Raw genomic sequence first — 24,092 nt, 5'->3', positions numbered from 1 at the left:
ATGATTTTATCAAAAAAAAAAAAAAAAAGGGCTTCATGATAAAGATTTCGCATATGGGAAGCACATTGGAGAATGGAAACTCTAACCCTGTGTTTTTTGTCAAAAATAATAAAAAAAAAGAGAATGGAAACTCCAAGTTCCATTGGCCTTTGTTTTTAAAATTTGTCATGATGCGGCAGCTTTCCTGAAGCCTTTGTTTGGATGGTAAATTTAAATAAGATGAGATGGAAGTTGAATAAAATATTATTATTTAAATTTATTATTATTTTAAGATTTAAAAAAATTGAATTTTTTATTATATTTTATGTGAGAATTTGAAAAAAATATAATAATGAGATGAGATGAAATATTTTTATTATTCAAATGGGGCCTAATAACTATAACTTGAATTTTTTATTATATTTTATGTGAGAATTTGAAAAAAATATAATAATGAGATGAGATGAAATATTTTTATTATTCAAATGGGGCCTAATAACTATAACTCAACCATTTCTAACTAATTTTATCTCAACTCAAATATCTTATTACTATTCATAAATCATGAACAAAATATTTGTCGAAATTATTAGTCAATAGTTCAATAATGATAAAACAAACTAACAATGCCAAGTCGATTACAAAATTAATAGCTCCTAAGTACACAACTTCTACATATCATCGTTTGAGAGATATCACAACTCTTTTCAAGATAGAATTTAAAAATCTCATATTCTATCTAAGACGGAGTCGAAGATAAATTCTATAGATAAAAGTCTAAGAGATTTTATATTTATTTTTTTTATTTTTTTAAAACAAAAAATATAGCAAAAATTAAAGCCTGCGCAGCTTTCAGATATGAAGCCGAATTAAGCAGAGAATGTTAGACTTCCCAATATAGGTGAGAAATTAATTAAGGCCCCAAAAGCTGGAAGCTCCCCCGCTTCGCTTCAAATGGGCTGCCTTTGTACGTACCGGCAAGTAGTAGTCATTATTAATTATAATAATTAGATAAAATAAGATAGATTTAGAAGAATTAAGATTTAAGAGGCTCTCTCAATCTAAACAATTCCTACTTTATTAGTGGTATTATCAAATTAAAATTCTTAATTTTATTTGATTTACTATTGAGTTTCATAATTATCAAATAAATAATTTGATATTATCTTAATGTGATAAAAGTAATAAATTCAACAATTGAAAATAAAAAAGAATATAGTCTTCAAAAGTCTCTTACCCACGTTCTTTCTCCCTCAGTCATTTCTCTTCAATTTTATTTATTTTGAGTCCTGCTACCGATATCAAAAAAGATATCGAAAAAAGATATCGATAGTTTGGACCCATAAGTGCAAATATATATTTTTATTTTTATTTTATTTTAATCATTTTTTATATGTTTTTAAACATTTTCCTAAAATATAAACATATTTGCACTCACTCGTTTATTATTAATAAATAAATAAAAAAGGCAATCAATCACCTTTGTCGATAAGCATTCTCGGCTAAAAACTTAAAATAGCTTTTTTTATTAGGTAATGCTATAACTACCGTTCTCTCTTACTCTTTTTACTTCCCACTTGACGTGTCATGCCTTTTTTTTTCTTTTTTCTTTTTTCCTTCCCACATTGTCTTCCCCCATTTCATTTAGTCTTCACTATTCCATTTCGTCTTCCCGAATCCCTATTCCAGTCCACTCTTTGCATTTTTTTTTTCTTTTGTTCTTACTTTCCCTTTTTCTTCCTTCCCATTTCTTCTTCCCCTCCAACCCATTTCTTCCCACCAATCCATTACAGATTTGCTCTCCTCTGATTTCATCTCTCTGCATTTTTTTTTCCAGTACAAGGCCTACTCGATTGAAGCATAATGATTTCTTGATAACAGAATACATATTTGAATAATTTGAAATTAAAAACCTCATTTATGTTATGTTCTAGCATTTTGTCAGCAACTATGCAAAAATCAAGAAAATTTACTTACTACATACAAATCAAAGGCACGCTGCAATTGGTGTCTATTGTTTTGGAGAATCCACCAAAGTCATGAAAAAGAAGCAGGAGATATTACCATAAACCCAAAAGAAAAATTCCAAGCTTTTTTGAAGCGATCTCAAACAATTCACCGAAGTGGGTTGAGATTTTTGAAGGTTTTGAAGTGTAGGGCTTTGCTGCAAACTCAGTATTGGAATTAATGCTCTTGTGAAACCAACTTTATTAAAAATACAAGTGTAAGGGTCAAATTCTGGGGGTATCGGAAATGGTTCCTTTGAACGACCTCAACTTTAACTACATTTTTGGGAGAGAGGGAGGGAAACAAGGAAGAGAGGGAAAAGCTACTTCACGTTTTTGGAAGAGAGATTTATGCCGCTTCACGGTTTTGGGAGGGAGGTTGAAGAAGGGGATATTTTTTAATCTATTAAATCTTTTCACATGGGCTGCCACGTCAAGCGAGATGTTGAAGCGGTGGGCGTAGCTTTATCCTTTTTCATTTATTTTCTATATACCAGTTCTTTTTATATTTTTAATAAGGGTGTGCAGTGCTATGTAGGTGACTCAGAGTATTAATAGTGGACTCAACAAAGTTAAAATTTGGTCAAAGTTTAGTTAAGATGCATAATAAACTACTGTAATAGACTCAACAAATTAACAATAATTGTAACCTAAGATTATTTGGCTGGCCAAATATGGCCAACCCAAGATGCTAGCTAAATATTATTCTTACAATAAAATAATTTTATCTTACTGTTACTTTGGTCTTCCGCATTAGAAAAAAGGTAAAAAATATGAAAAATTTGTGCTGCTTTCTCTCTTTGAAACTCCGATCCGAGCAGCTGCAACACTAGTTTCCAAGTCAAGTGTAAATAATCTAGTTTGTTGGTAACCAAATAGGAATTGAAATAAAATTGGGTTTAATATGTTAATGCAAATTGTGATTTGAAAAAAATTCAAAAAATATATCAATTAAAAGAATATGACCCTTGTAGAAAAAAAAAAAACGTTAAAAAATTATATCTGTTAAGAATAATTTGAACTTTAAAAAATTAATATATAATTTTTTAATAACGAATAACTATTTAAATTATAATTACAATTAAAATAAATAAAAATTTAAAATTAATATTTTAATATAATAGTGATAGATTTATTGAGTTTGTTATTTAATATTATTAAAAAGTCACTAATTAAATTTATAAAAATAAACTTTTTAGTTTAATTTTGATCAAAATTTATTGAAGTCACTACTAATACTCACTGTACCACTTGACTTGAAAAACGAAGTCAATTGTTTGCTCTACCTCTGTTGTTTCGGGGAAGGTACGCGGTAGCTGCATCTACCTACCTCTGTTGCTTCTGGGAAGATACGCGGTAGCTGCCAGAAAACTCATAAAATATTAAATATATTTTAATGAGATTTATAAAATATTATTATTTAAAATTTAATTTTTTCTAACATCTAAACGCAACTCTGACGTCTTCTACTTTGTTGGTGATAATATCAAATTAAAATTCTTAATTTTATTTTATTTACTAATTGGGTTTCATAATTATCAAATAAATAATTTGATATTGTCTTGATAAAAGTAATAAATTAACAGTTGGAAAAATATATATAATCTTCAAAAGTCTTATCTTCTTTCTCTCTTACCCACCTTCTTTCTCCCTTACCCATTTCTCTTCTATTTTATCTTATTTTACATATTTATTTTGAGTCTTACAATCGGTATCGAGAGCTTAGACCGACAAGTAAATGTACTTTTTTATTTTATTTTTATTTCAATTATTTGTTATAATTTTTAAACATTTAAAAAAATAAAAAATATAAATTCATTAATAATTACATTGTTAATCATTAAAAGAAAAGGCGATCAATGTCGGTAAGCAATCTCGTTCAAATAGCTTTTTTCCATTTATTTTCTTTCTATATACTTGTTTTTTTATGTCGGCAGTGACTAAAGTGAAACCTTGTGCCACTTGACTTCAAAAACGAAGTCAATTGTTTGCTTTACCTCTGTTGTTAATGGTTTTTGGGTTAGATTTTGTTGAGCTCTGAAATTATTAACGAATAATTAAAATGAGACAAGTGTTAAATAAAATATTATTAATAATAGGTTGAAAGATTCTCTCAATCTAAGCATAACCTAACTCAATTCAAACAATCTATTAGACTATGTTTGGCTATTAGACTCAACTCAACTCATTTTAACTTATCTCAAATCAATTATTGATGATATTTATTATTTTTTTAATTTCTCATAAAAAAATTTAAATTCATTGATCCTCAACTTATTTCATATATTTCAAATTAAAAAGTTAAATTTATTTTAACTTAAAAAAATTAAATTCATCTCAATAAAACTCACAAAATATCACTATTTATAACTCAACTCAACTTAATTCAATATCCAAACGTAAGTCTCGCATCTTAATTTCATTTTATTTATTATTGAGTTTCATAATTATCAAATAAATAATTTGATATTAATTAGAAAAAAAATGATATTATCTTAATTTGATAAAAGTAATAAATTCAACAATTGAAAAAAAAAATACAGTCTTTAAAAGTCTTTCTTCTTTCTCTCTTACCCACCTTCTTTATCCCTTGTCCATTTCTCTTCAATTTTATTTTATTTTACATATTTAGTTTGAGTCCTATTACCGGTATCGATAGTTTGGACTGACAAATATAAATGTATTCTTTTATTTTATTTTATTTTATTTTTATTTGAATTATTTTTTATATATTTTTAAAAAATAAAAAATATAAATTCATTAATAATTATTTCTTTAATCATTAGAGAAAAAAAAACAATCACTTTTGTCGGTAAGATTCTCGTTCAAATAGCTTTTTCCATTTATTCTCTATTCTATGTGCTTGTGTAGTGACTCACCGACTGTAGTGGACCCGCCACTTGACTTGAAAAACGAAGTCAATTGTTTGCTCTATCTACCTCTGTTGTTTCTGGGAAGGTACGCGGTAGCTGCCAGAAAACTCATAAATCACCCCCCCATATATTCGTTGGATCATGACGTTTGGGTCCTTGGGATGTCAATAAGAGTCTTTCTCTGTTCGGTTTTGAGAGTAAACGCAATTGGTCGGGTGAGGCAATCAAACGCAATCGTCCGCCACGGATTATCGCCAACTCTGATCTGTGAATATCTTACGCAGCCACTGGTCAATCATACATAACAACTTGCTCACTGATCAGCCTGTCACAGATACAGACATATGGATTTGAAGTTTTTTGCTTCCTAAGAAGAAAAGCCTCCTGGAAATCTAGCAGACAACGACAGTCGAGTCGAAACCCAAGTAAGACGTTACAGGACTCAAAACAAAGGTGCTGTCTTTCATTTTCAAAAGTTCGGTAACTTGGAAAGAACGATGGAGAAGCAGATCAGAGACCCATAACCCATTCCATTAAATTCGAGATACCAAATTATATATTGAACGTCCTCACCTTTCTTCTCACCTCTCACCACCACCGATGGCTCAGCACGAAGACAATGGCCGAACCACCGCTGCGAGGAGAGGCTTGAAGCGAAAGCTGGAGCCTGAATTCGATGACCGGAAGGAGGATGCCAAGGTTCTCGCTCTCGAAGCCAGCGTGCATCGCCACGTTAACATCCGTCATTCCGTTGTGGAGGTACCCGGAGAAGGTACCGTTTTCGCTCAACTCACTTTTTGAGAGTATTTTCGATGCTTTTTTCAACTGATACGCATACTAATAAATTATATAAAAATAAATTTATAAATTAACGTAATTTTAGATAATTTATTATATCTATTTTATAATAAAAATAATTTTATAAATTAACGCATTATATCAAATCACGTTAATTTATAAATTTATTTTTATATAATCTATTTATGATTATAGTATTTCTTATTTTATTTTGTTGAACATTTATTTTAAATAACAATTTTTACAATACTTTCGTACATTAGCTTATTTTTTAAAATTATTTAAATATTTTTTCCTTATTTATTTATTTATTTTAAATAACTCTTTTTATTATCAGAATATTATGAGATCTTTCAATATTTCATAGGGTTCCTTTTTTAAAAAAAATAATGAGATTTACCATTTTTTTTTAATATGAGATTCAAATTTATCCATCTTTTTAAGGGAAGTATGCACGACTGCACATGATATTTTAAAATTATAAATATCATTTCTTTTTTCATAATATTTGTATTGCCAAAATTAAATCAATAGTCCAATAAAAAATTAAAAAGAAAATAAAGATGGAAAAACTCATTCATCTTTTTTCTTTTAACTTTTTATCATGTTTTGAAAAAAATTTAATATGATTTTTTCTTCTTATTAAAATAAAATGTTCTAATAATATTATAACTTTTTTATGTTCTATAAATAAATGTGTAAATGTGCGAAATGTAAAGAAAGATTAGGAAAAAGAAAGAAATAATAAAAAAGTTTACATAAATGAATGGTGTATGCTAAATGTCCAGAAGCACTTGATTAGCTTATATATATTTTACATTGATTTTACATAATCCAACGAAAGTTTTATTTTGACATATTATTCTCTAATTTGTAAAATTGTAAAATATATTTTATTTTTTGTAAAATAGAGAAGCCATTGAGAGGGCTCTTACCCATTTAGTAGACAATTTTCGCGTATTTGTTTATCAAGGAATGATATGTATCAATTATTATTCATTCTCACATTTCATATCTATAATTTTTTTTATAAGATATAAATGTGCTTTTTATATGATGTTGGATTTTTTATAAAATATGAGATGGGAGGTAATAAATAATGAATAATGAGAATAATTTTTTTCTTTTCTACTGCCCATTGCACTTTCTTAAATAACGTCTGTGAGGTAAATGGATCTATTTCATGCAGTTCTACATTCTCTACCAACATGCAATTTTGTAAGATGCACGTAATATTTTATTCACTTTTCTTTGAAACTAGTACTCTTATCATATTTGTTTATAAAAAAAAATTGTACTCTTATCATATTTTGCGACTCGATGACTCTATATATGTTTGAGCGGTGCTACGTTACCCTAGTTGCAAAAGTAAATTTTATTTATTTATTATTTATTTTTCTATTCATATTTTTTTAATATTTTTAAATATTTTTAAAAAATAAAAAAAATACAACAATATATTTAAAATCACTTTCTTCATAATTTGGTAAAAAAAAAAAAATCACCGAGAGGTCAAACCGAGTGATATGTTTGGGGCGACATAGTAGACTTTTTCTATATGTAAGACTAATTTGAGGAGTGAGATGAGATGAAAATTTTATTAATAGTAGTAAGATAGTTTGTGAATAGTAGTGAGATAGTTTGAATTGAATATGATAAAGTAAAAGGAAAAGCAGTGCAGACACACTATTTGAGAAAAAGCCAAAGAGATACTCTGCCTCAATATTTTGTGTTTTCTCACATGTGGAAACCTCATTACAGTGAGCAATATATAGACGCATTCCTTAACAGAATTCTACAACAGAACCAATCAAAGCATGACACCTAGCTAGGGAAAATATTCTCTCTGTTACAAGGAGATTTTCCAGAATATTCTTTGGAATATACTGCTGCTGCCTTAACATCCCCCCGGGATTCAAGCGGCACCAAAGCCATGGTGAGGCTTGATCGAAGCTGTATAAGCCACGCAGTAGACAGTGGTTTAGTCAATATATCAGCTAGCTGATCTTTGCTAGACACAAAGGCTACACGTAGTGCTTTCGCTGCAACTATTTCTCAAACAAAATGGTAGTCCAATTCAACATGCTTTGTTCTGGAATGCATTACTAGATTTACTGACAAATATGTGGCACCAATGTTGTCACACCAAAGTATTGGTGGGTCTGAAAAGTATATTCCAAGTTCACCCAATAGTGACTGCAACCAAAGAACCTCACAAGTAGTGTTAGCTACTGATTTGTATTCAGCCTCCGTAGAGGATCTAGCTATAGTGGGTTGTTTCTTGGAACCCCATGAAATTAAATGTTTCCCAAAATATATACAGAAACCACCCGTAGAACGTCTATCATCAAGGCACCCGGCCCAATCAGCATCAGAGAATGCAGTCAACATAGGAGAAGAAATAGAGGAGAAACACAATCCTAAATAACGAGTATTATTTAGATAACGCAAGATGCGTTTAACAGCAGTCCAATGAGGAACACGGGGACAATGCATGTATTGACAGACTCGATTTACAGCAAATGATATATCTGGACGAGTGAATGATAAGTACTGTAAACTGCCGACCACACTACGATACCATTGAGGATCCTCAAAGGTGGAACCCTCTAAGGCAGTGAGTTTGTCCGAGCAGGACATTGGAGTGTTGACAGATTTCGAATTGTGCATATTGATACGTGTCAACAAATCAGTAATATATTTTGACTGAGATAAAAACAGACCCAAGGATGTTCGATGAACTTCAATACCAAGAAAATAATGCAACAATCCTAAATCCTTGACAGGAAAATAGGTACTCAAAGATTTGACAAACTCAGAAATAAGACCAGAGTTAGACCTAGTGACAATGATATCATCAACGTATATCAAGATGTAGATGCAAGCAGTTTCAGTTTTCATAATAAATAATGAAGAATCTGCACGAGAACACTGAAACCCTAGAGTAAGTAGTCTATTACTGAGTTTTGCAAACCAGGCTCTAGGTGCCTGTTTTAAACCATAAATAGACCTTTTTAACTTACAGACATGTTGGGGAAAATCCGAATTCACAAAGCCAGGAGGCTGTTTCATGTACACATCTTCTTCAAGCTCCCCATGCAAGAATGCATTCTGTATGTCCAGTTGATGAAGAGCCCAGTTTGAAGTCACTGCAAGAGAGAGTAAAAGACGGATGGTGGTGGGTTTAACAACAGGACTAAACGTTTCACTGTAATCGAGTCCTGGTTGCTGATGATATCCTTGAGCAACTAGTCTGGCCTTTCGTCGCTCAAGAGTACCATCAGCCTTCCGTTTAGTCTTTAGGACCCATTTCGAACCAAGCAGATTGTAGGATGGGGAAGATGGAACTAGGTCCCAGGTATGGTTGTGCAGGAGTGCATCAATTTCGGCTGCCATAGCAAGACGCCATTCAGAGTGTTTAGAAGCTTCAGTGAATGACACGGGTTCTTCAGGGACCGAGGGTTGAGAGGAATCATATGGAGAAGAAAGAGTTAATGAGATCGTGGTTTTAGAGGGAGGCCACGGGATAGTCCCGTCAGTGCGATGAAGAGGTCGAGATGTATTGGATTGAGACCGTGTGACCATAGGATGTTTGGTGGGAGGAATAAAAGATGAAGAAGAGGATTGAGCAGTGGAAAAGGATGAATCTGTGAAGGGTGCGGCGCTGATGAGATTTGCAGGACTAGAAGAAGTGGGAGATGAAAGTAAAGAGTTAGGGTTTGAGATACCTATAGGAGAGTTGGGTCGAGTATGGGCACGGGGCAGAGAAGTATAAGGGCCACGGGTATGTGAAGGGGAAGGAAGGATAGATTGGGCCGGCACATGACTTGGGCTGAGATGATTGGGTTGAGAGGTAATGGCTTGAGGTGAAGTATGGAGCAGCGGTTCAGTGAGAGTGGGTTGGACCGATGAGTGCGAGGAAATGGACTGGGCAAAAGGAAATTTTAATTCATTGAATATTACATCCCGTGAGATGAATATTCGGCCCGTTGCAATGTGTAGACACACATAGCCCTTATAATCAGGGCTGTAGCCCATAAAAACACATTCCTTGGATCTATAGTCTAATTTATGATTATTGAATGGACGTAAATTGGGCCAACATGAAAATCCGAACACACGAAAAAAAGAATAGTCAGGAATTTTTCCCATGAGAATTTCAAAGGGAGATTGATTTTGAAGTATGGGAGTAGGCATACGATTAATTAAAAAAGTGGCGGTTTGAAATGCCTCAACCCAATATGTGAGTGGAACCGATGCATGCGAAAGTAAGGACAGGCTTGTTTCTACAATGTGACGGTGACGTCGTTCCACACTCCCATTTTGTGGATGAGAATGTGGACAGGTAATACGATGAGATATCCCATAGGATTGAAAAATTGAATGAAGAGGTCGAAACTCACCCCCTCCATCTGTTTGGACCGAAACAATATTGGAAGAAAAAGTATTATGAACAAACTTAAGAAATGCAATAACAAGAGTACTGACATTTGATTTTAATTGCATGGGAAGAAACCAGATAAACTTAGAGTAATCATCAACTATTGAAAGAAAATAACGAGAGCCCTTGGTAGACAGGATAGAGGCAGGACCCCATACATCGAAAAACAACAATTGAAAAGGAAAGGTAGATCGGGTAGGAGAGGGAGGATGAGGTAGAGTATGTGCTTTGGCCGAAGAACACGCTGGGCAATGTTGTAAAACTGTAGAGGTGCTGAGTGGAAGATGGAACCGACGAAAAGTGAGTGAAGTTGTCCGTGGAGACGGATGACCCAACCTTGAGTGCCATAGTTGGGCTGTTGTGCGAGTGCCAAGGAAAGCTTTGGGAGAAACAGAAACTGGCTCTTCATCTGACCGAAGCACATAGATTCCATCCTCAACATGGCCCTGAAGAAGTACTTCCTGGGTGCATGAATCCTTCACAAAAAATAAAGAGGAATGAAACTCAAAGAAAACTTTATTATCAGTGCAAAATTGTCTAACAGAAAGAAGATTTCGAGAAATAGAGGGAACATGTAAGAGTTGATGAAGAAGAAATTTGCCATTGCTAGAGTTGACTTGAGCCGAACCAACGTGGTGAATGGGAAGATTGGAACCATCACCAATGCTTACTTGCTCCGGACCCTGGTAAGTAGACGATTCCAGGTTAAGATTATGTAAATCAGCTGTAAAATGATGGGACGCAGCAGTATCAGGAAACCATGCAGTACTAGGAGACGGAGATGGCGCAAATGAGGTGAAATTTGCAGTGGGAGGAGCAGATGGAGTAGATTGATAAGTCTCATTGAACCGATGGTAGCAATCAAGAGCTGTGTGGCCTGGTTTGTGACACACTTGACACACGGGTCTGTTGTCCGTGCGTGGAGGAAATTGAGTAGGAAGAGTTTGAGGAGAGCGTGGCCAAGGAAGCAGACCACGTCCAGAGTGTCGACCACGACCCCTACCAAGAAAAAAAATAGCACGGCCTCTATGTGGACTTCCAGACCCCATGGTTTTGGTTGTATTATGAGTAGTGAGGTTAGTACCCGACAGTAGAGCTTGGGTTTGATGGGCTAAACGGGATTCATGATTGAGGAGGAAACTAAAAATTTGATGGGGAGAAAGAATATCGGGTCGAGTAGTGAGTGAAGTTACCAGAGATTCATACTCTGTTCCAAGCCCAGCTAGAAGAAAGATGACCATTTCAGAGTCGGGCACAGGATGCCCAGTAGCTCCTAAAGTTGCTACAAGAGATTTAACTTTGTTGAAGTAATCAGAGATAGACTCAGAATCTTTCTTTAATGTAGCAAGTTGATATTTGGTATGGATTAAGTGAGCTGAAGATTTGGCTGCAAAGAGATTATTCAGAGTAGTCCATATCTCACGAGAAGTAGCATAGTCCAGAACTTGTGCTAGAACCGAATCTGAGAGAGATGAATTAATAGTAGAAACTATTAATTGATCTTGCAAAACCCATTGAGTAAGGGCATGATTCGGTGCATCATTAAGAATGGCTGGAGGTGAAGGAAGGGTACCATCAACGTACCCAAACAACTGATGCCCTTTTAGGAACGGCACTATCTGTGCCTTCCATAGAAGAAAATTTTCGATAGTGAGTTCAATAGTGATGAAATGCGTGGTTGAGTTAAGGAGGGAGAGATTTGTGTTTTTGTTGGTGGATTTATCAGAGGGAGCCATTGAAAAGAAATCAAAAGAGAATGAGAAGAGATAGCAAAGAAAATAAAGAAGACGACAAAAGGAAGAGGACGTGAGTCCGTTAGGCTCTGGATACCATGATAAAGCAAAAGGAAAAGTAGTGCAGACGCACTATTTGAGAAAAAGCCAAAGAGATACTCTGCCTCAATATTTTGTGTTTTCTCATATATGGAAACCTCATTACAGTGAGCAATATATAGACGCATTCCTTAACAGAATTCTACAACAGAACCAATCAAAGCATGACACCTAGCTAGGGAAAATATTCTCTCTGTTACAAGGAGATTTTCCAGAATATTCTTTGGAATATACTGCTGATGCCTTAACAGAATATTTTTTAGATTTTGGAAAATGAGAGAAAAAAATTGAATAAAAAATATTATAAAATTAAAATATTGTAAGAATATAGTTTTATAATATTATTTTTGTTTGGGATTTGAAAAATTGGATTTTTTTTTATTTTTTATTTGAAAAATTTGTACTGATTAGTTTAAAAATGTTGTAATGATTCGTTTGAAAATTTTGTATTTGAATTATGTTTGGAAATAAGATGAGATGAGATAAAATGCGGTGATATCAGTGTTTCAAATACTGTATTGTACCGGCCTGTACGGCTAAAATATGCCGTACCGGCCACTGATCCGGTACAGGTATTGCATATATTTCATACCGGCCGTATCGACCTATATTTTGACCTGTACGGGCTTGTATTTCGGCCCATACCTACCGATATTTTGGCCTTTAATTTTAATTTTAATTTTTTCATTTTTTCAAACAACAAGTTTATTTTTTGACTCTCAATTCAAACTAGGCTATTTATAATTTATATATAATTTATTCATATATAGACTAATATTTTAAAATATAATTTATATATAATTTATTCATATATTAACTATCTCGAAATGGTACATAAAATGATATCAGTATTAAAATATTTCGTTTTAATGTCTTAATCGATATGACGTCTAGTATGATAATCAAAATATTGGATGAGATGTCTCATCTTTGCCGCAAACCTGCCATAAGGTCAAGTTCTTAAGTAATAGACACTTCACGAGATATCTTTCCCGCCTATCTCTCCCACACAAGCTTTTCAAAATCGAACAAGAGCTCGAGCTAATATTTTTCCAAGACAATTCGTTTGGTAATTGTTTTTGAAAAGTATTTCTTTTCCCAATTCCTATGTTTTTTCTATTTTTAGGTTTTGACTTTTCTTTTAAAGAAAGTATTTTTTTTCTTTTGATTTTTAAGCTTTTAATTGGTTTATTTTTACCTTTATTTGTTTTCTCAAATTTCTAAAGGGTAGAGTACAGTTTTTTGGGGTCCAATATATATATATAATTATGGTCTGAATTAACGGATGATCGAGGTAGGTAATTGACCAAAAACCAGCATTGTTGACTTTAAGTAATTTTAGACATACATGAAGAGAATTATAGAAGAGTTTGGGGATGGCCATGGATGTCGTGTTGGCTTATTCGTATACTCTTCTTTCTCTAGGGTTAAGAATATATAGAAACGCATACAATTCTCATCTGATCGAGCTCCCAAGACAAGCACGAAGCCAGATGCCATGCACTGTAAATTATCATTTGCCATGCTATAATACTTGAAAAAAATATGCCAAGTTCCATATTTACGCATGAGCTTTTTATTTTAAAATAATTTTTGACAAGAATATAACCTTTATGTCCCCAAGACTGTGGTGTCTTGATCAGCCATAACCTTAGCAGTTAGCATAGGCGCATGCGATTATTCTTTGGGCGTAGGGGATGCCATGCTTCACACATTTATAGGGATGTGTACTGGAATTTCTCATTTGTTGTCGTGTTGTCAATGATACAGAATATTATATGTATTAAAATGCATCCCACGTAATGTGGAAATATGAATAAGATTTTTTTATCACCTTAACTCTCATGATAGTTTGGACACCTGACAAACTTTTCTTACAGAATCCTCAAGTGCTTTTTTTAGTCTTAAGAAAATTGAAGAGGAAATAGATCAGTGTATCATTTGTGAAAAAGAATTGGGACTTGTGGGATGTTCAGATGTTTGCAAGTTATTATTTTAGAACTGAGTACATCATGAGTAGTTCTTTCTTCTTTTATCAATGTACTTATGAAAAAGAATGTTGATTTCACGCATTTTCCTGGCGCACACTCTTATATATTAACTCGCACACTTTGTCTATTCTTTTTCAGTCCATTCAAATCCAGCCATAACAAGCACCTCCTTTTCCATGGCTTCTCAAACTCTTCCTTCACCCTGCCCAAGTATTTGCAATTATGACGTCTTTCTAAGTTTTAGAGGAGACACTCGCAAGAATTTCACTGATCACTTGTACTCCGCCTTATTGCGAGTTGGAATTCATACATTTCGAGATGAAGGAGAGCTCCCCAGTGGGGAGGACATCTCTACCGAGCTGCACAACGCGATTCATGGATCAAAAATTTCCATTGTAGTTTTCTCAAAAGGCTATGCTTATTCTAAGTGGTGCCTTAATGAGCTTGTCGAGATTATTCACTGTGCAGAAACTAGAGGCCAAACTCTTCTTCCTATATTTTATCATGTGGTCCCCTCGGATATCCGAAATCAAACTGGAACTTTTGCAGATGCATTTGCTAGGCATGAAGAGCTATTTCAAAATGATATGGAAAGGGTGGAGGGGTGGAGAGCAGCACTTAGAGAAGCTGCTTCTCGAAAAGGCTGGGATATCGAGCAAGCGGAAAATGGGTATTATGATTCTTTCTCATGTTTTTTTCCTCGCATTTTCTTAGGGTTTATGTTTGGACACTTAGAATATTTTATAATTTTGTTAATGATAGTGAAATGGTTTGAATGATGATGTTTTACTAGGTTTTGGAAAGGAGAAAAATAAAATGAGAGAGAAAAATAAAATGAAAGAGAAAAAGTTAAATAAAAATATTATAAAGTTTTTAATATTATTTTTATTTAAAAGTTTGTAAAAATTTTATTGGTTTTTGTATTTACATAATGATTCGGTAAAAAAAGTTAAAAAATTTGTAATTGAAATATGTTTTGTGTTTAAGTGATGTTTGAGAATGAAATTATGAGAAGTTTTGAGAATTCTGATAATTCTTAGTATGTCCAAACAAGTCCTTAATTTTTTTTGTTTCAAATTTTAGTCTGAAATTTATAAAATTGAAAGATCAAAAAATGGATCGACAAAACAAATAGCTTTTGGTTGAATTAGTTCATCATCATTTGCTGATGATGAATAAAATCTCATTTACCAATAATATATATATGCCACTTAGAGAGATATTGTAATCCTAGGATGGCCTTTTAGATAGAATATCGCACACTTGAGATAGATGATCGATATTGTAACCGTACTTATTGTGATGATTATATCCACGAAGGTAGGGAGACATGTTTATGTCATGTCACATGGGCACTCTTTTTATTTGAACTTTTTTTTTTATTTCTCTGGTATTACAACAAATGATGTGTTTACAACTTTGCACGCTGAATCATAAACAGTAGCACTTTTTTATAAATGAAAAATTCTACTCATCATTGACCTACACCACATATATATTTTTATTTTTTATTTTTTTTCTCTTAACAAGTGTGTGGTGTAGGGATGATGGATAGAAGAATCTTTTTTTTTTTTTTTATATATTTTTCTTGTGAAATATAATGATCAGGTATGAATCAAGAGTCATAGACCAAATTGTGAAAGAAGTTTTAAGTAAATTGAAGCCAGCTGAGTATTTGGATGTTGCCATTCACCCAGTAGGAGTCAATTCACGTGTTGAAGAGATGAAAGCTTTATTAAATGTTGAAACAAGTGATGTTCGCATTGTTGGCATCTATGGGATGGGCGGGATTGGTAAAACCACGATTGCAAAAGCTGTCTATAACCAAATACGTGATACATTTGGGGGAAGCAGTTTTCTTATGCATATCAAGGAAAAGTCTGAACAGTTCAATGGCTTGGTTGGTTTACAAAAACAACTTCTTTGTGATATCTTGAAAATGAAGAAATTTAAGATTGACAGTGTTGATAGAGGAATCAGATTGATTGAAGAAAGAATTCAAGACAGAAGAGTTCTTGTTGTTCTTGATGACGTGGATGACTTGGAACAAATATATGCCTTTGTTGGACGACGCAAATGGTTTGGTCCAGGAAGTAGAGTCATTATAACAACTAGAAATGAACATTTGCTGACACAAGCACAAGTGAATGGAAAGTATGAGGTTAGAAAATTGGATAGGTTTGAATCTCGTCAACTTTTCAGTTGGCATGCCTTTGGAATGGCCCATCCAGAAAAAGATTACCTAGACCTTTCGGTTAGTGCTGTGAATTATGCTGGAGGACTTCCATTAGCTCTTGAGGTTCTAGGTTGTTTTCTATTAGGAAGAAGTGCCATTGAATGGAAAAGTGAGTTGAAAATATTACAAAAAATGCCTCACGACAAGATTCATAAAATACTTAAAAGAAGCTTCGATTCCCTAGATCATGATAAAAAGATGATATTCCTCGATATTGCATGTTTCTTTGTCGATTCAGACAAAGAAAACGTCATTACAATACTTGATGGTTGTGGCTTCTCCTCCATAAGCGGTATAAACATTCTTGTTCAAAGGGCCCTCCTGAGAATTGACGATCAACATAATAAGTTAGGAATGCATGATTTGATTCGAGATATGGGAAGAGAAGTTGTTCGTGAAGAATCACACCAATATCCAGGAAAGCGTAGTAGATTGTGGTTTCGCAATGACGTCTCGAGTGTATTGCACAAACATAAGGTGAGAGACATTATTTGCATATATATAAAATTGTGCATATGCATAGTGTTCGTCATTTTGCCGAAGATAACTTAGGTACCTAAAAGATTTTGTCTTTTTACCAATCATTTATTATTATTTCAGTAGCATATTAACGTTACTCGTAACTTTATGATGTTTAATCCAAAACTTCTCTAAATCAATTAAAAAGTGACAGTTTAGAATCTTAAAAAGGCATGTAATTATGCTTTAGCATTTATACTTCCCTCATAAATTTTATCAGTTAAGCATTAATTTATACTTCAAACAATCGGAAGTCTAAAAGTTTTGCAACCATTTTTATTTGTAAATTTAATTTGATTTATTCAAAATAAACCTTTTATTTCTTTACAAGTGTCAGACAAGTTTTAAGCAGCCAGACAAAAATCCTTAGGGAGCTATGCTACTTTTTAGTCACATCATCCACTTCCATTAAATATATCGGTAAATGCAAATTATGATTAATTTCATTAGGGTTCATTTGAGGAGTGAAATGAGATGAAAATTTTATGAATAATTATAAGATAATTTGTGAATAATAGTGAGATAGTTTGAGTTGAATATTTTTTAAATTTTAGAAAATGAGAGAAAAAGTTGAATAAAAAATATTATAAAGTTAAAATATTGTTATAATATAATTTTATAATATTATTATAAATTAAATTATTTTTTATTTATTATTTAAAAATTTAAAAAAATTGTAATGATACTCTTTCGGAGTTCAAGGTGTCTTGACACGTTGTTGGTTTTCTAAATTCATAAAAAGTGTCTGTAACTTATTACTCCAAATTTAAAGTTAGTTTGACAAACTATATATATTTTTAAAATAAAATTCTATATTGAGACTTTTGGTTCTTTCTCCACTCAAACAAAGATTATGAAATTTCTTATATATGGTACAAGACGTTGAATCAAATTTTGGTTCTAGTAATGCCTAAGTTAGTAAAAAGAAAATGATGATCCTATCGAACTTAACTAAATTTATATCTTGCCAGGGATCGGATGCAGTGGAGGGTCTCATCCTAAATTTACCACCCGAGCTTAAGGTAGAACATCTGAAAACGGAAGCATTTGCAAATATGCAAAATTTGAGACTACTACAAATCAATGGTGTACATCTCACAGGAAGCTACGAATATCTTTCCAAAGAGCTAAGATGGCTTTGCTGGCGTTTCTGCCCTCTGGAATTTCTTCCTCAAAGTTTTCATCTGGACAACCTTGTTGTTCTTGACATGCAGCGTAGCAATCTCAAACAGATCTGGAAAGAGAACAGGGTATAGTGAATTTTAATGTACATTTTTTTTTCTTTCTTTATCTTAAAGTATGTGACTGACGATAGTTTTTTTTTCCCCTCTACAGAAACTCAACAATTTAAAAGTTCTTAATCTCAGCTATTCCAGAGCTCTCATAAAATCGCCAAACTTCTTACAAGTCCCACATCTGGAGATACTATTACTTGACAATTGCATAAACTTGGTTGAACTACATGAGTCTATTAAACATCTGAAAGGGCTGGTCAGGCTGAGTTTAGTAGACTGCAAGAAAGTTAGAAATCTTCCAGAAAGCATTTCTAACTTAAAATCTCTTGAAACTCTTAACTTGTCTGGCTGCTTAAAACTTGACAAGTTGCCAGAGAAATTGGGGAATTTGATGACTTTAAAAAGGTTACTTGCAGACAGAACTGCTATCAAGCAATTACCATCCTCCTTTAGTCTTTTGAAGAATCTCAATGCCATATCATTATTTGGACATGAAGGAACTTCTTTAGAATCTTGGTTGTCTTGCTTCTCATCGTGGATTTCATCACCAAAATGCTTGAACCCCGTGAATTTGGTACGAGCTTCAGTTGTTGGATTTTGTTCTTTGGGAAAACTAGTTCTTAATAACTGCAACTTGTCTGAAGCTGAGAATGCCATTGATCTCGGAGGTTTATCTTCACTCCAAGAATTGGATCTATCAAAAAACAAATTTTGTAGGCTACCTCAAGGCGTCGGTCGCCTCTCTAAATTAGGAATGTTGCGTTTGAAATATTGTGCGTCCCTTCACGCAATTTCAGAACTCCCTGCAAATTTACGGATCTTGATTGCAAATGGTTGCTCATCAATGGAAAGGCTCTCACTTTCACCGAGTTCACAATTAATTGGTCTTTCCCTCAATCACTGCAACAAACTGCTTGAGATCCAGGGCTTGAATTTGGAATCAATTTCATTCGTTGAAATGATTGGGTGCGACAATCTACTACCCAATTTTAGGACTAATCTTCTCCAGGTTCTCTCTCCGTCAACCCAGAGTGTTGCTCAAAGACTATTTTGCGTCCCTGGCACTAAGGTTCCAAATTGGTTTAGCCATCAAAGAATTGGATCTTCGATTTCCTTTCGTGTACCTTCACTTTCAGAAGGTGAGATTCACATGCTACTTATCTGCACTGCTTGTACATTTCATATTCCTAAAAAAGCGACTAGGCCAAATCTGGACGTGACAATCCATAATAAAACCAGAGGCTTCGGGCATGTTCTTGTGCCAATATCGTTTGACCATTATGCAGACATTTCGCGTAACTTATTCTTATTCCAAGCCCCTGTGATAAGAAATAAGTTAAAGACGATAGATTTTCCAGAAAAAGAAAGAGAAATAGAAATGTTTAGTGGAGAGGAAATCGAGGTGTCTTTCAGGAGCTTGAGCGACATTGAGGTGAGCAAGTGTGGCGTTCATCTTCTCCTCAAGAAGCCAAATGTAATAGATAATTATGGAAGTATGGCTCAATATCTCAGCAATGATACTGCTAAAGATGATGAAATGCCTGCTGCAGCAGATGATAATGAGGTATCTTTCCCTTCTGAAGCCGAGGACTAATGCCTACAAAGATCATTCATCGGTAAACTGAGGGTTTGAGTTGTGCTACGGATCAACCACTGTTCACGGCTGATCCGTAGCACACCTTACGTGTGTCCCCTTTCAAGCAAAACGTGTGTTTTGCATCATCTGTGCATCCCATTCGAATTTGAGAGCCCACATCCCGTGAAACTAGAACGCCTCCCTCGCCTGGAACCAGCGTCGCCTTCCTCTTCCCAGCCCCACCTCGCGACGACGTCTCTCTGTTCAGCGGCGCCACCTCGCGACGTGACTCCGTCTGCCCAGCACCGCCACTCCCCGCGAGCTGATTGAACGGATCAAACCAGTGCACTGCTCCGGTGGAGCTCTGTTTGCCGCCGCCCCACCATCAGCTTCGTAGGTAAATGTTGTACCATTTTTCCTTCCATACTATTACGTTCTTCTTGTGTACTGAGAGAATTGATTTTTGGGTTTTGTGAGATGCGGGTATTGCGGCTTAGGGCATGGGGAAAAAATTGTTCTTTAGGTTTCGCATCGTTTTACTCGGCCTGGGTAAATAGAAAAATTTTAAACGGGAAGCAGCTACATGCTTGTATCTCTTAAATGGTGTCCTTGCTTTATCCATATTGCTATAGAAAATCAGAAGAAGACCTACTCGCTTTAAATAGACAAACGTTTCATGCTTGTGCTCACTGAAAATTCTGCTACAGCTTTACTGATTATAATCTAAATGGTAAAACAGGGGATCAAGGGACTTGATGAAGGCATCCTGAGCATGAAAGCAGGAGGAAAGCGTCGACTTTTCATCCCATGATTAGTATGTTTTTCACTTTATATTTGATGCTGCAACATATTTTTGCTCATAATTTCCTTTGCAAGATAAAATGTTCACAAATGGGCATTTGAATTCATGTCATTTTTTTATTGCTTTCTAGGAAATTTAGGGACATATAGTCTCATCTGAGGGGATTGAACCCCAGATCAGAACCCATCCCTGTGGGACGGATGGGAGGCCAGGGCCTATTGGCATTAGAATTCATATTTACCTTGCTTTTTATGGCATGAGTCAGCAATGCAGATTCAAAATTTTCACTTTCTGTCCATGTGTCTTCCCGAGAGCCAATTGCAAGTTTCTGTTCTGAAAAATTGTGGTTGAAAGGTTCTAACTTGTATTGGGTTTGTTGCTCTTTGATTAGTTGGCATTTCCAAAAGGTCTCACTTTAGCACTAGGAAGGCCAAGAGTGGCTCCAAACAGTCCTGTCATTTTCAATGTGATTTTGGAATACATAACAGGCCTTGAAGTGGATAAAGGGTAACATAATTCTTTGTCCCCTACTTTTTCCGTGGCCCTTTTTCTTTACCTTTATTGGAATCCAAAAAAAGTTAATGATTCAATACTAACATTGTAAAACTTCCATTAATTCACTAATTTCTTTTCACTGTACAAAAGCAGTATTTATTCTTCATTCCAAGCCTCATATGCATGGTATGGTGGCAACATTCAAAACAGATCTAAAAATTTGACCATGGCTTGACCCTTTTTTTTTGTTATTATTACGAGCCAACTCTAACTACAAGTTCTTTGCCTCCATTGGCCGCCAACTGCCGAGGAAAGAGAATATGGAAGGAAATATTGGCATAAAAAGAGAAGTCCTACGTTTCTCCAACTCATACCAAAAAAGAGGAGTTTATTTTATTTCATTGTTTAATATCATTATAGTCAGTATCATTTCTTTTTTTTTTAGAAGAAATTGGAACTCCATTTTATTAAAAGCCATCACTTATGACAAATGAATACTATGGTTACATTCCAACACTTTGTAGTAATTCTGTTTGTTTTGTCTCTAGTTGTGGAGATGGTGCAACCTATGGTGCAGCCCGTGACCAAAATCTACTTCTCTTGTGTATGTTGTGTTGTGAAGGGGCTGCTAGTATAGCTTATCCAATTTTGGAGATGGTGAAGCCATTTGGTGCAGCAGGTGACCCCAAGCAGTTTTTGTCGTGTATGTTGTGTTGTGAAACAAGTGTTAGTGCATGTTGTTTTGTATGCAGTTGTGGAGATGCACCTGGTGTTTCTTGTGTATATTGTAGACTATGGGCTTTGTGTGCAAACACTTGTTGTGTTGTGAAGATGCTGTGGTGTAGTTTGTGTGTGTACCTTGTGGAGATGCTATGCTGTAGTATGTGGAGATGCTGTGGTGTACTATGTAGACTAGGGGCGTTGGTAGCATCCACCATGTGTACCTTGTGTATATACAGATATGTACCTGAAATTCAAACTTAGATGAATTTAACAACTTTATATGAATTTATACTATTTTGGTTTAGCTCTAAATTTTTATGTGTTCCTGCAAGAATTTTCTTGTCACATAGATGACATAAACTTCTCTGTGATGGGTACCTCAAGAAACAAGTAGGCAGGTTATGGCACTTCTCTATTCCCAGTCACAGAGATGACATAGACGGGGTTTTGCCCTGAATAATTTTTCTTTCCCACCTATGCCCTCATATGATCCTTTTTGGGACATTTGATTATCCTTTTTGGCGGATTTGTTCCAAGGACAAAACGAAAGTCATGTTTGCGGGACAAATTATGAAGAACCTCTCAGGATGATACACTTCTACTCTCTCATTTTTAGGATTCTTGCGTCCACTTTCATTTTATTGAACTTTATAAAACTATGATAAGCGCAAATTAGTGTAGATTTCTAAAGTGGCATGTACCAAAATATAGCTTCTAGCATAGAAAATCCACTTGCTTACGTTTGCAATATTCTACTTGATTTTCTTTCCTTTCCTTCTTTCATTTCCCCCCTCACTTGACAAGACACACAAAATTAGAAAACACCATAGAATTGACATAAATGTTTTTTTTTACAAGTAAAAGATCCTTTTCATTCTAAACAACATATACATACTACATCGTAAGTTAATTGCTGTCCAAGGGCAAATAGAAAACATAAGAAGAGTACCATTACAGTTGGTCCATACAAAAACCATCTAGACCATTACAGTTAATATGGAACTTAGTGAGACTGAAAGTTACAATGATCTCTTCATGTTTCAAAGTAACATCGCACCTTCTTTAGGCCGATGTTGGAAAACAAATGTTTCTGTAGATAGGCAGGAACAATATCTCCCAAATGGCCATCATATATGGCAAACAGCCCTAATTCACTAATCGAGGACAGTCATGGATGGCATTGAAGTACATAATTGAAAATTTCACAAAGTTTCATTCAACTAAACATTAGTCTTCGCATTAAGAACCCACACACAAAATTGACTGCCCACATTCAGTGAGAGGGAGCCATAAAAGTTTAAGGGTTTATAATACATATTCCAAATAGCATGGCCTCTTGTTTGTTTACACACAAGACTCCATGGGATCGGATTACTGTGTGCACATCTTGCCACTTTCTGCTGCCCTCACCTAAGAGAAATATGGATGTGTCTGCACCACCAATATCAGAGTGGCAACATTTTAGTATGCCTTAGAATAACATTGAGATACTTGAGTCATCAACACAAAATTAGCACACAGACTCTATATTATCAAATTTTTTTTTTTTTTGGGGGGGGAGGGGATAGAGAGATGAAAACTGAGCTGCATGTCAGGGAAAGCACAGTCTGAAGATCCCAAACATCATCAAATATGGATGCATACTATTGCAAATAAGAAAAAGAAAGAAAAAGGCCAATGGCAATTTTTTTGTTTATGCAGCAACTTCTTGATCTTTAAATTCCGATTTCATAATTTTTCTTGACAATCTAAATGGATAAATTAGTTAACATTTCTCAATAACCATGATTTCCCCACTACAAATAATACTCCATAGGACAGAAATGGTGGTACATACTCCATAGGGCCAAATTACAAAGTACAGATCACCTACAAACCCTAGATTCTGAGATCCACTTTCAGTAATTTGGGGTAAAATTTCCAATTTTAAATCGATTACCAACCCTAAAAATTTCAAATCTATTTCAGATCTATTTGTATATGAACGAAATTGAAGTGTGTGCGTGAGTGGTGAGAATCTGAGTGTGAGTGAGTAATAACAGAGAGTATATGAGAAGTTTGGGAAAAATGCTTACTAGCATCGAAATCACAGAGAAGAAGAAGCCATCCTTGTCGCGACGCCATCCAAACCTGTAGTCGATTGGGGGGTGGGGGAGAAAGCAGGCTTCAATGGCTTCCATGGGGCTCGAGGAGATTGAGAGGGCCTCACCGGGGGGAGGGGGGGATTGAGAATTTGAGAGAGAGAGGTGAGGACCGGTTCACTTTTAGTGAACCCTGTGTGCCAACTAAGGTGTGCTTTGGCTGATGTCGCACAGTAGGCCGATGCCAAGACTTTTTCATTTTTCATATAGAGTAATTCTATGCATAAGCTTACACACTCCACACACCATGTATTCAATTTTTTTTTTTGAGTTATTCTGGGCATCAGCCCATAGCCGCAGCACACCCGTGCTGTGGTTTTTTTTTTTTTTTTTTTTTTTCCACCCAATACACTTAGTGTGCAGCGGCTGTTATGCACAGTAGAGTGTTATTTATATTTTCTCTCTTTTTTTTTTAACTTAATACACTAAGTGTGTTGAGTTTGTG

The 24,092-nt window shown here is 34.5% G+C and overlaps 1 protein-coding gene across 1 annotated transcript; it reads left to right on the top strand.

The window, feature by feature from the left end:
* The first annotated feature begins 4,980 nt into the window (after window positions 1-4,980).
* Window positions 4,981-21,800, top strand: LOC108984814 (disease resistance protein RPV1-like). The gene is made up of 7 exons (XM_018956877.2): window positions 4,981-5,630; window positions 14,059-14,590; window positions 15,529-16,633; window positions 17,647-17,925; window positions 18,011-19,883; window positions 20,226-20,300; window positions 21,332-21,800. The coding sequence occupies exons 1-5, from the start codon at window positions 5,459-5,461 to the stop codon at window positions 19,502-19,504; spliced, it is 3,582 nt and encodes a 1,193-aa protein (XP_018812422.1). The 5' UTR covers window positions 4,981-5,458; the 3' UTR covers window positions 19,505-19,883; window positions 20,226-20,300; window positions 21,332-21,800.
* Window positions 21,801-24,092: the final 2,292 nt, after the last annotated feature.

The sequence above is a fragment of the Juglans regia genome, chromosome 2, assembly GCF_001411555.2.
Source record: "Juglans regia cultivar Chandler chromosome 2, Walnut 2.0, whole genome shotgun sequence".
NCBI lineage: Eukaryota > Viridiplantae > Streptophyta > Magnoliopsida > Fagales > Juglandaceae > Juglans > Juglans regia.
The sequence above is the reverse complement of the archived record's forward strand: the minus strand, read 5'-3'. Positions and strand labels throughout refer to the sequence as shown.